Source organism: Dama dama, chromosome 7 (genome assembly GCF_033118175.1).
Source record: "Dama dama isolate Ldn47 chromosome 7, ASM3311817v1, whole genome shotgun sequence".
Lineage (NCBI taxonomy): Eukaryota > Metazoa > Chordata > Mammalia > Artiodactyla > Cervidae > Dama > Dama dama.
This window is the reverse complement of record NC_083687.1, coordinates 7,630,078-7,642,940: the sequence shown is the minus strand read 5'-3', so window position 1 is coordinate 7,642,940 and position 12,863 is coordinate 7,630,078. Positions and strand designations below refer to the sequence as shown.

At 40.7% G+C, this 12,863-nt stretch overlaps 1 protein-coding gene across 3 annotated transcripts in view; it reads right to left on the bottom strand.

Moving 5' to 3' along the window:
- HMGCLL1 (3-hydroxy-3-methylglutaryl-CoA lyase like 1) overlaps positions 1–9,486 on the bottom strand; it is a 183,610-nt gene extending 174,124 nt beyond the window's left edge. For all 3 annotated transcript variants that reach the window (XM_061146046.1, XM_061146048.1, XM_061146049.1), the window contains exon 1: positions 9,379–9,486. In XM_061146046.1, coding sequence (XP_061002029.1) covers positions 9,379–9,486 — 108 coding nt within the window. The remainder of the gene's footprint in view (positions 1–9,378) is intronic.
- Between the last annotated feature and the right edge of the window lie 3,377 nt (positions 9,487–12,863).

Below are 12,863 nucleotides of genomic sequence, written 5' to 3'. Positions count from 1 at the left end.
CCATCTTCAAATCAAGGCTGAAAAAAGTAATAAAGCAGTTTATAAGATTAGGAGCCTTTATTATTTTTTCTTGTAAAAGAGTAAATAGATATATGAAAGATGAGCTAATTTTTAAGATTAAAAAAAAGGGAAGATAAACTGGATGTCTGAGGCAGCTAAGGATATGAGGAAGAATACAAATTCTGTTTAAGGCATTCATCTGTTTTTATCTTTTAAGTGTAGTCTTGACAAAATAAAACATTTCCAGAGGTTAATACGGCTCATCTGTGTAGCAGTCAATTTGAATCTCCTACTTAGTCTAACAATCATGAGACCAGGAAACCACGTTCATGTGTTGATTTTACTGTGAGGTCTTCAAGCAGGCTGGACAATCACTTTCAAATCAGAATTTCTGCTAAAAGTGATATTCTCCACATATATGAATTTGCTTGATCTCTTTTAAATACCATCTGCTCCATGAGCGTAACACATCAAATTATATGTATGTACAGTCTAGCCCCTTGGTTGATGAAGGAAAATCAAAAGAAATAAAAATAAAAGCTAAGCTTAGAAGAGGAAAATGAGGAAAGGAGAGAGGGTCAGGGAAAGTTGCAGCCCAGAGTGAATAAGCAGAAAGGAAGCCAGAAGACTTGGAGGAGCTCAGAGCTAATGCAAAAAACAAGAACACTGGGTTGGGGGAGGGAAGCATGAGAAAGCCAGCTGGAAGGAGAGAAAGCAAGGAAGAGGGAAGCCAACAGAAATCCAAAGACAGAAAGTATTGGAGAAGGAAGGGAACAGGAAATTTATTGGAAACCAAGTTGTTTTTCCTTTTGTATCCAATGCAGTTCTACTCCAGGCAGAACTCTATTCTCCTCCTCAGAGAGGGGAAAAGGGAAGTCAAAACTCATAGGAGTCCGCGGGCTGGAGCCAGGAGCTCTCCAAAGACAGACTGGAGCAAAGAGGAGCCAACAGCAGACCCTCTAAAGCAGAGACTGGGACGAAGGAGGAGCAGCATCACCCAGCCCAGCATTTCCCCAAAGACAGCTGAAGCAAAGGACAGCGAGCGCTGCTACTGAATCAGAATTTCTAGCACATTTAATAAATGCTCCAGTCGACTCCTCTCACCAGCAAGGTCAGCAAACACTGGTAGACTGTGAAAACCGGGGGGCTCTGGAACCTCAGCTGCCTGAATTCACCTCCCAGATCACTAACTGAGCAAGTCATGTAACCTGTGTCGCAGTTACTGTATCTATAAAAAGAATTGTTATGAGGATTACGTGAGTTATTGCATGTCACGGAGTTAGGCAGTGTCCAGTGCCTGTTAAATATGAATCAGGAATGAATCCAGGCAAAGCAAAAGATAAGACTGTAAAGAAGAGGTTAATAAAAAGAAGAAATTACGGTTACCAACTTCACACACATTAAGTCGAAAAATCCAAAATAATCTTACATCAATAGAGATAAAATGTAATAAAGGAACTATCCACTTAATCACTCATTTATTCAGTCACTCATTTAACAAAGTTTATTGAACTACATCATACACAAAAGGGAGTAAATAATAGTATACTGTTTCTGTAAAGACAGATACTTAAGTTAGGCATAATAATAATTTTCATGTTTAAAAAATACCTTCTGTATCTTTCCCAATTTTAACTTAGAGTGAAAACCAGTGGAAGTCAGTTTCTCTGTAAAATCTTGTTTTTTAATGAAGCAGACAACTCTTTATTCATTTTTTAAACTTTAAATTGCTTTTCTATACAAACTTTAATCTATAAGATGAAGAAGCTCTCGGAATCTAAGGTATAGCCTCATGACAGTTAATAACATCATATGCTTGAAAGTTGTTAAGAGGGTAGATCTTAAACAATCTCACCACGAAAAAAGTAAAGGTGATTTCTTTTAATTAATTAAATGATGATTAAGTATGGGATATGATGTAGATATTAGGCAAAACTATGGTAATCATTTTGTAATATATGCATATCAAATCTGTACACCTTAAACTTATAATGTTTGATGTTAACTATATCTCAATAAAGCTGGAAAAATAAATTCATAAGTTATTAGTGTCAATAGTTTGCATATTATCTGGAATGTAACCACTTCAAAAGCTTTATAACATGGTAAATGAATATATTTTTTACAATTCAAATTATATTGCAAAACGAGTGCTTTTTATATTTCCACTGTCTTATTGTTAGTCTTTCAATTAGCTTCTCCAGAACAAACTTCTCACTGAGAACCAGAAAATCTGGTGAGAGTGCATGCTAAGTCTTCAGTTTTGTTCGACTCTTTGCGACCCTATGAACCACAGCCCACCAGGCTCTACTGTCCATGGAATTTTCCAGACAAGAATACTGGAGTGGGTTGCCATTCCCTTCTCCAGGGGATCTTCCTGACCCAGGGATTGGACCTGTGTCTCCTGTGGCTCCTGCATTAAAGGTGGATTCTTTCCTGCTGAGCCACCAGGGAAGCCAGAAAATCTGGTGAAAATTAGTGAAAAACTCCTTTTGATAGCCTTAGGGGCTTCCAGGGGTAGGTTCACTTCAGTGGCCAAGATACCGTGCAGAAGAAAAACATAAAGTGATTAAGGCTAATTTTCAGCGTGACTTTTCCCCTTGGGGCATTCATCAATTCTAATGTAATTAGGTGAAAAGCTAGGATGAGCATCAGAGCACCCAGGAGCCTGAGAGGTTGAGGAGGAAATATTTTTGAGTTCAGATCCCAAGAGGAGAAGACATTCTGGTAAACACTCTAGGGTTTCAGTCAGAACCCTGAAGGATGACAAGATAAAAATTAGGACAAGAAAAGAGAAGCCCTCACAAATGAAGTAGGTCCAGGCTTGAATCAGCTAAATATATGATTGCCTTAAGATAAGCTACCCTTGCAACTGAACAACAACAAAAGCTACCCTTGCTACTTGCCTGCTAGAAGCAAAAGATAACTGTTCCTGTACCCTACACCCATCAGGACTATTGTTGTTCAGTTGCTCAGTCATGTCCGACTCTTTGCGACCCCATGGACTGCAGCATGCCAGGCTTCCCCGTCCTTTACTATCTCTTGGAGTTTGTTCAAACTCAAGTCCATTGAGTCGATGATGCCATCCAACCACCTCATCCTCTGTCACCCCCTTCTCCTCCTGCCCTCAATCTTTCCCAGCATCAGGGTCTTTTCCAATGAGTCACCTTTCACATCAGGTGCTCAACTGAAGCTTCAGCATCCGTCCTTCCAATCAATATTCAATGTTGACTTCCTTCAGGATGGACTGGTTGGATCTCCTTGCAGTCCAAGGGACTCTCAAGCGTCTTCTCCAACACCACAGTTCACAAGCATCAATTCTTCAGTGCTCAGCCTTCTTTATGGTCCAACTCTCACAACCGTACACGACTACTGGAAAAACCATAGCTATGACTATACAGACTTTTGTCAGCAAACTGATGTCTCTGCTTTTTAATACACTGTCTAGGTTTGTCATAGCTTTTCTTTCAAGGAGCAAGCGTCTTTTAATTCCATGGCTGCAGTCACTGTTCACAGTGATTTTGGAGCCCAGTGAAATAAAGTCTGTCACTGTTTCCTTTTTTTCCTATACCTATTTGCCATGAAGTGATGGGACCAGACGCCATAATCTTAGTTTTCTGAATGTTGAGTTTTAAGCCAGCTTTTTTACTCTCCCCTTTCACCTTCATCAAGAGGCTCTTCAGTTCCTCTTTGCTTTCTGCCAGGAGGGTGGTGTCATCTGCATATCTGAGGTTATTGGTATTTCTCCAGGCACCCATCAGAATGACTATTATCAAAATGACAAGAAATAAGTGTTGGTGTTGTTGGTGAGGATGTGGAGAAAAGGGAGGGCCGTGCCGCCTCGCAGGTGAAGGCCAGCGGGCCCGGGGCGGCCGTGACCGCTAGAGCAACCTGGAGCGCTAGGCCTCCGATGACTGCCTGTCTGTGTCTTACTCTGTGGACGGCGGTTATGTGGCTTTGAAAGACTTTGCCAACTTTCACCAGTCTCGTGGGGAGAGGGAACATGCTGAGAAACGGATGGAGCTGCAGAACTAAGGAGGTGGCCGAACCGTCCTTCGGGATATCAGGAAATTGGACCCTGATGACGGGAGCCTGGGCTGAATGCAATGGAATGTGCGCTACACCTGGAAAAAAGTGTCAGTCAGCCACTACTGGAACTGCACACACCGGCCACTGACAAAAAATGACCCCATGTGGGTGACTTCATCGACACTCACTGCCTGAAAGAGCAGGTGAAATCCATCAAAGACTGGGTGAGCATGGAACGAACCGGTGCAAGATGGGGGCCCTGAATCTGGCATGGCAGAGTACCCCTTGATAAACACACCCTGGGAAACACTGTAAGGATAACGACAGTGAGAGCTAAGCCTTAGGCCGGCTCCCTGAAGTCACCAGGGGCTGACTTCCCTGGTCACCAAGACAGTGCATGCATGCTTGGATTACCTCCACCTTTTCTGTAAGTTCTACTGAAACATCTACTTAAGTTCTTTTCTTAGTATCATTCCTTCAAATAAATTGGTACACCCCCCCTCAAAACAAAAAAAAAAAAAAACAGTATATAACCACCAAGCTAATGCAGGGGGAAAATGAATTTTAAAAATTACATAATTTCAAAGAAGTCATAAAACAAGTAAAAAGGGTGACGTAAGGGGCCAAAGAACATCTGAGTCAAACAGAAAACAAGCAGTGGGATAGGCTGGTAGTTTGTTTTTTTTTTTTGACAATTCCTCCCCACTGACCCTAAGGTGTTTATTAACAGCTGTACACTGTTAACCAAAAAGTATACAGTCACTTTAATCTTTTCACTAAATTTAAACAAAAATATTATATATTCAGGTTAAACTCAAGCGATCCTTTAACACTAAATACTTTACTTAGAATCTTAATTTTTGCTCATAGCAAATGTAACTTAAAGGATCAGGATAAAATGTAAAATAACTATAAACTTAATCTCACACAGCCTACAACTGTGTCTTTAAAAAACAAACATATTTAAAATGCTGTTTATGATAGAATTTAGATCACTGGAAATTTTATTGCTGTGATAGTGTATTAATATATAAAGAGATTTACTTACTGCTTAAGTCTCTTTATTAATATAGAAAGAAATTTAGTTACTGAATCAAACAAAGACTATTTTACAAGGAAACTTCATTTTAATCAAAACTTGAAACCACCAGGTAAGCCAGCTTCATCATATCCATTTTAACTGAGATGAATAACAAAAAATAAAATAGACCCTAAGCAATAGCTTGAACCACAGAAGGATCAGTTTTGACCTCCTGGCCTATTAAGGAATTCTTCTGAAAACCAATGCCATTATCAAAAAAGAGAACAAAAAAAAGGAGAGAGAGATCTAAAGAATTTTATTATGTTGAGCTATTGTAGTGTAAGCCTTTAATGCACACTGACTCATTTTATGTTTGGTAATAAATTGCTAAGCTCCAAAAGAGTGTATTTGTACTTACACACAAATACAACATTATATTTTAATAATTTATTGGTAGCAGAAAAGAGTCTAGGTTTTGAACCTTCTATTGACCAGCATAGATTCTTCCAAAACAGAGCACTCTGTCTGTCCCACTTGTAGCCAAATTATTTCAAAACTTAGGGGTCCTACCCATGACTCCCTCTACCATATTTAGCAGTGGAGAAATAGTTAAGCTCATTTAACAAGCTCCAGAATCAATTTTCAACTCTTTCCCCATGAAAGTATGACTAAATTCGATCAGACGAAAAGATGATAAGACACAACCTAAATGTCCATCAACATGTGAATGGATAGAGAAGATATGGTACACAAATATATATACATATACATACGTATGATGGAATATTAGTCAGCCAAAAAATGAATGATGATGAGATTTGCAGCGACACGCATGCAACTAGAGAATCATACTAAGTGAAGAATTAATAAGTCAAAGAGACAAATACCATGTGATCTATCACTTATATGTAGAATTTTAAAAATGATACAAATGAAATTATTGACAAAACAAATAGACTCATAGACATAGAAAACAATTTTACAGATACCAAAGGAAATGGGGAGCAGCATAAATTAGGAACCTGGAGTTAATAGATACACACTACTATATATAAAATAGATAAACAAGGTCCTACTGTATAGCGCAGGGAGCCATAATCAATACCTTGTAATAACCTATAGTAGGAAAGAATACAAAAAAAGAATATGTATGTATATAACTGAATCACTTTTCTGCACACTTGTAAGTAAAACATTATACATTATAGTTCAATTTAAAAAAGGTAAAACACGAACAGGAATAATATCCAGCTATCAGCAGTAAGACCAAACTTTATCGACATCCGTCTTAACTGTCATCATGTTGGAATTCACACAAAAAAGATTAGCATTGCACTACAATGTGCCAATCATTGTTTTGAACCCTGAAAAGTGCTAAGAAGGAGTCCATGGTCCCCATATACTTGAGATGTTTATGCTCTAGAAGGGTAAACCTCTATTCTTTTGTTCATTCAACAAGAATTCATTGGCCATCAAAAACTAATTGGACATTTTGTTCATTGCTGAGAATTTTGTGGTGGAATTTTTCCTTCCTTTTATGATGCTTACAGTCAGGTAGGGAATTCAACATAAAATGATAACAAAAATAAATATAGTAATTCATATTATATATAGTGAACAGTGCACTGTGAAATGTAAGATAACAGGAAACGCTTGCCTTGAGAGTCTGAGAAAGTAAAACCTGCGTTAAGATCTCAAGGTTAATTAGTTGAAAAGAATCTATCAGAAAGGTAAATAGATAAAGGCCCTGTTTCCAGAGGAAAGATGATTGGAAAACTCAAAGAAGGACACAGTGGCAAGGGTAAGGAGACAGCTTAAGACAATGCTGCACAGTTGCCATGAAAATATCATCTGAGCCTTCCAAGAATACATCAAAGGTTTTGCTTGCTATTCACTCTTAAAAGCAGTGAGAATTCACAGAAGGTTGTGAAACATCATGTGAACAGCATGATACCATTTGAAACAGAGAACATCTCTCAACTAGCTGCAGAAACAGTGGGTTGAAGGATGACAAGACTCCAGTAGTGCACTGGAAAGAAAATGCCACTTTAAAATCCACAGCAGCAGTAAGTTGGAAAAGCAGATGGATCTGAGAGACATTCAAGAGGTAAAACTGTAGGACTTAGTGACACCCTGGATATGACAGAAAAAAGGAAATGGACTCTTGGTTTGTGCTTCCAGGGCAGCATGAATTGTGATAGCATTCTCTGTGATAGGAAATTGTAGAGAAGGGCTGCAGTTGGAAGAGGAAGAATGTGAATCTGATTTTGCAAATGTTGAGTCTGAATTGCTTCTGAGATACTCAAGTGATGATGTCAGGTGAGCAGATGGACATCAGGACTGGAGTTTAAGAGACAGAAGGCACTCCTAGTCTGGAAGATACAGATATACTAATAGTGTCAGATACTATGAGTGTGGGTAAAAAGTCACGAGAAATCTGAGTATTTACCAGACAGACAGAGGCCTCTGAGCCAGTCTGGTTCCAGCCTGAGGAACCCAGAGCAAGAGGGCTGAGAGCAGTAAGGATGTTAAACAGAGAAGCCAGGGAAGGAGGCAAATTGCAGAGTGAAGTGTCAGATATCACTGGGAATTCAACAGGACAAGACCTACATTACAATTCCACAACATTGGAACCACAACAGAATTATGCAAAAAGTGCCACAAGAGCACAGAAAAAGGATACTGACTCTAGAAAGAGAAAAGAGTTGATCAAAAGAAGTGATCTTTAAGCTGTGCCTGAGGAATTGAGGAGTTTCTCAAGCAAATCAGTCCAGGGATAAATAGGCAATGTTTAGAGAAGGTACAGCAATTTCTCAAAAAGGAAACAAAAGCATCTTCATTAGGCTGATGAATATCCCAAAACCCTATTTCCTACATTCCTAGATCAGTCATTCTAGCCATTTTCAATTACCCTGCTTCCACATCCTGAAAGGGGAAAGCAGACATCCTTACCCAGCAGTCTAGCCTCTGTCATGGTCCCCAAACCCACAAAATCAGAATATGGGGTGGGAGAAGAGAAAAATAATATTAACATGGCAACAAAAGTCATATAAAGTCTCACACTTTTTGACTGAAATGTAAGGATTTCTGATTCTGTAACAGTAAATATGAATGTTTAAAGTTATAATACAAAGATCAAAGGAGAAGACCAAAAAATTTAATAGAAGACATACAAACACATGGGAAGATAAAGACTAATTTTCCTTCTCTTGCATTGTCAGCAACAGTCTTTGAGTTAGATGACCTCGGACATCTTTCAGGTAATGAGAAATCTTTGAAGGAATCCACGAATGCTGAACTCCAAACTGTAGAACTAAGGTTACAATGTCACATGGTGATACATTGAAGATACACCTTGAATGTAAAACGATAGGAAAAACGGAGCCTAATATCAGTATTAGAATAGTTGATTGGCTGATTCATGTAAATGTATGGCAAAAACCGCTACAACATTTTTTTTAAGAAAAAAATTTTTTTAAAAGACACAAACTCAAATTGTGCTTACCCGCTAAACTGTTATATTTAATACAAGTTTTTATTTTGCACATAGATGTATAAAGAATAAACATACTGCATCCAGCAAAATTTGAAAAATTAATAACTAAACCCTCATAATCTTCCCTTTTCCCACGTTTCAAAATTCACTTAACTACCACTGCTATTTCTCTGTGAAACTTCAAATTATAAGCTCTTTTAAGAGAAAATCAATCTCTTTCCATAGATTTTCTTCATTTACTTGCCATTTCCGGTTGAGTGCATTAAATTGCAGGCATGTGGCTTCTATTCATCGGCCCTCATAGCTGTCTTCAAATGGGATTTCAGGCATCACATGGGAATACATTTTGCTCTGAAATCCTTCTGCTATTTACCATCTTCCCCCAGGCTTGTTCAAGCGTGTTCAAGCATAAATACATTACAGATAAGGAATGATTTCACCCCACCCTGTTCTCCTAGCCTTCTGTGTTGGCTTCCTTCCGTTTTTCTGCCTCACATTTCGACAAATTCTTTGCCTCTGTCACACAATAATAATAAGAGAATTGAAAGGAGAGACGCTGTCCTCAGACAAGTGCTGCGTATCACATGAAGCATCCTTTCCCAGGGAAACGCAGAGAAGGAACACTTTCCTTCAGACCGCCTGCACGCGGCCAAGGGGGTAGGAATTTAACGGGTCTCCCCGAGGGGCGGGTCCGCAAGTTCACCCGCGGAGACGGTGGGAACCCTTTTCAGAGGAGAGGCCTTCACGCCGCAGAAGCGCCGCAGGAAGGGCCCCGGGCGGGGAGGCGCCGCGGCGGCGGGAGGAGGGGACGCCCCGGGCCGCGAGATGGTACCTGGGCGGGCTCGAGCGCCCCTGCCACTGAATCCCCGATCCAGAGATGCTCGCGCAGCAGCTGCTGGTAGCTGAGGCACTGCTTCACCGCGCAGGGCACGTTCCCCATGGCGGGGCCCGGGTGGCGCGGGGAGAGCGGAGCGAGCAGGCAGGGGGCGAGGGACGTGGCCGGCGCCCAGGGACGCTCCGCGTGCGGGCCTCCGAGCGCCTCCCGCGCGCGCTCTGCGCACTGCGGCGGCGCCGCGCGGGACGCCGACGGGCACCTGCGCACACGCGGCCCACCCCGCGCCCCGCGCCCGCCAGTCACAGCCCGGCGCGCGCGTTCCGCACTGTGCGCGCACTCGGGGCTGAGAGCCTTGGCGCACACCTGCACTTACTGGCTTCCCATTGGGTTCAGACCCCCTCAAAAAAGCAAGGGTTAGGTCACCAAAGGAAGAGCATCTGTGTTTTCTTTGGGGAGTTTGCTCATGCCCAAGTATGATTTTTCCTGCCCTGTGTAGACTTGCCTGGCCTTGAACTCGCCTGAGTTTATCTTCATGAGAATAAGCTTGACAGATGCACACTGCTATGTTTAAAACAGATAATCAACAAGGACCACCTGAATAGCACAGTAAGCTTTGCCCAATATTTTGTAATAACCTGAATGGGAAAAGAACTGGGAAAAAAGAATAGATGCCTGTATATGCATAACTTTGCTGTACCTATGAAACTAACGCAACATTGTTAAGCAACTCTATTGCTAAAATAAAAATTTAAAAATAAAGATATCAGCCATATTGCATTAAAGCCCAGTCTAATGAGCCTCCCTTTAACTTGATTACCTCTATAAAACTATCTCTAGAAATAAGAGCACATTCTCAGATACCAGTTCAGGTCAGTTCAGTCGCTCAGTCCTGTCTGACTCTTCACAACCCTGTGGACTGCAGCACAGTAGGCCTCCCTGTCCATCACCAAATCACCGTGCTAACTCAAATTTGTGCCCATCAAGTCAGTGATGCCATCCAACCATCTCATCCTCTGTTGTCCTCTTCTCCTCCTGCCTTCAATCTTTCCCAGCATCAGGGTTTTTTCCAATGAGTCAGTTCTTTGCATCAGTTGGCCAAAGTATTGGAGTTTCAGCTTCAGCATCAGTTCTTCCAATGAATACTCAGGACTAATTTCCTTTAGGATGGAGTGGTTGGGTCTCCTTGCCCTCCAAGAGACTCTCAAGAGTCTTCTCCAACACCACAGTTCAAAAGCATCAATTCTTTGGTGCTCAGCTCTCTTCACAGTCCAATAGTTACATCCATACATAATCACTGGAAAAACCATAGCCTTGACTAGTCAGACCTTTGTTGGCAAAGTAATGTCTCTGCTTTATAATATGCTGTCTAGGTTGGTCAGAACTTTTCTTCCAAGGAGCAAACGTCTTTTAATTTCATGGCTGCAATCACCATCTGCAGTGATTTTGGAGCCCAAAAAAGTAAAGACTCTTACTATTTCCATTGTTTCCCCATCTGTCTGCCACGAAGTGATGGGACCAGAGGCCATGATCTTAGTTTTTTGAATGTTGAGTATTAAGCCAACTTTTTCATTCTCCCCTTTCACTTTCATCAAGAGACTCTTTGGTTCTTCCTCACTTTCTGCCCTAAGGGTGGTGTCATCTGCATATCTGAGGTTATTGATATTTCTCCAAGCAGTCTTGATTCCAGCTTGTACTTCATCCAGCCCGGCATTTAGCATGATATACTCTGCATAGAAGTTAAATAAGCAGGGTGACAGTATACAGCCTTGACGTACTCTTTTCCCTATTTGGAACCAGTCTGTTGTTCCATGTCCAGTTCTAACTGTTGCTTCTTGATCTGTTACAGATTTCTCAGGAGGCAGGTAAGGTGGTCTAGTATTCCTATCTCTTTCAGAATTTTCCACAGTTTGTTGTGATCCACACAGTCAAAGGCTTTGGCATAGTCAATAACACAGAAATAGATGTTTTTCTGAAACTCTCTCCCTTTTTTGATGATCCAGTGGATGTGGGCAACTTGATCTCTGGTTCCTCTGCATTTTCTAAATCCAGCTTGAACATATGGAAGTTTACAGTTCATGTACTTTTGGAGTCTGGCTTGGAGGACTTTGAGCATTACTTTGCTAGCATGTGAGATGAGTACAACTGTGCCGTAGTTTGAGCACTCTTTGCCACTGCCTTTCTTTGGAATGGAAATGAAAACTGACCTTTTCCAGTCCTGTGTCCACTGCCGAGTTTTCCAAATTTGCTGGCATATTGAGTGCAGCACTTTCACAGCATCATCTTTCAGGATTTGAAATAGCTCAACTGGAATTCCATCACCTCCATTAGTTTTGTTCATAGTGATGCTTCCTAAGCCCACTTGACTTCACATTCCAGGATGTCTGGCTCTACATGAGTGATCACACCACATGGTTATCTGGGTCATGAGGGTCTTTTTTTGTATAGTTCTTCTGAGACACCAGAGGATAGGCTTTCAACATGTGACTTTGGAAAGGGGGAACATCCTGTAACCCATGGATTCTCCCCTTTTATCGTCCTGTCTTCTCTGCCAATTGTCATTAGCCTTTTCCTGAACTGTTTGAGAGCAGTAATAGATATGACCTCCACCCCCAACGATGCCTTAATTCACCAGTGTGTATTTCCCCTGGGCAAAGACAGTCTCCTGCATCACCACCAAACAAGCTTCCAGAACAGAAAATCACCCTTGGTATAGTGCTACCATCCAATCCACATACCCCACACAAATTTCACCAACTGTCTCAACGATGTCCCGTTTGAAAAAAGAAAAAAATATTTTTAAATATTATGAGAGGAACTTGGAACTGTGCTTAATATTCTTGCATGCCCTGTAAAAGAAAAGAATCTGAAAAACTATATATATATATATATATATATATATACACACACACACATACACACATATTTGGGCTTCCCTGGTGGCTCAGAGGGTAAAGAATCTACCTGTAATGCAGGAGAAACAGGTTCCATACCTGGGTCAGGAAGATATCCTGGAGAAGGGAATGCCTATCCACCCCAGTATTCTTGCCTGGAGAATTCCATGGACAGAGGAGCCTAGTGGGCTACAGTCCATGGAGTTGCAAAGAGTCAGACACAACTGTGACTAACACACACATACACACACATATATACTTGTATTATAACTCAGCCAATACATATATATTACATATGTAGTAAAAAAAAAAAAAAGCTTCTGTTTTTTCTTTACTACTTTTCTTTTTGCTTCTAATATTAAGTTTTCATATATTGAAAATAAAAATGATGCAGATCCAGAATCTTTACATGCAAGAATTCTTCATGTCCTTTTTTGTTTCCTTTGTAAGGGCACCTCCTTAGTTACTTCTGAAATGGTTTCACTTCATATAGAATTATTATAATGATTATGTCAATCTATGGCATATGCTAAAATAAATTTTTTGGAGAATTAAAAAAATATGAATCAGGTGAATCATGTACACCTGAAA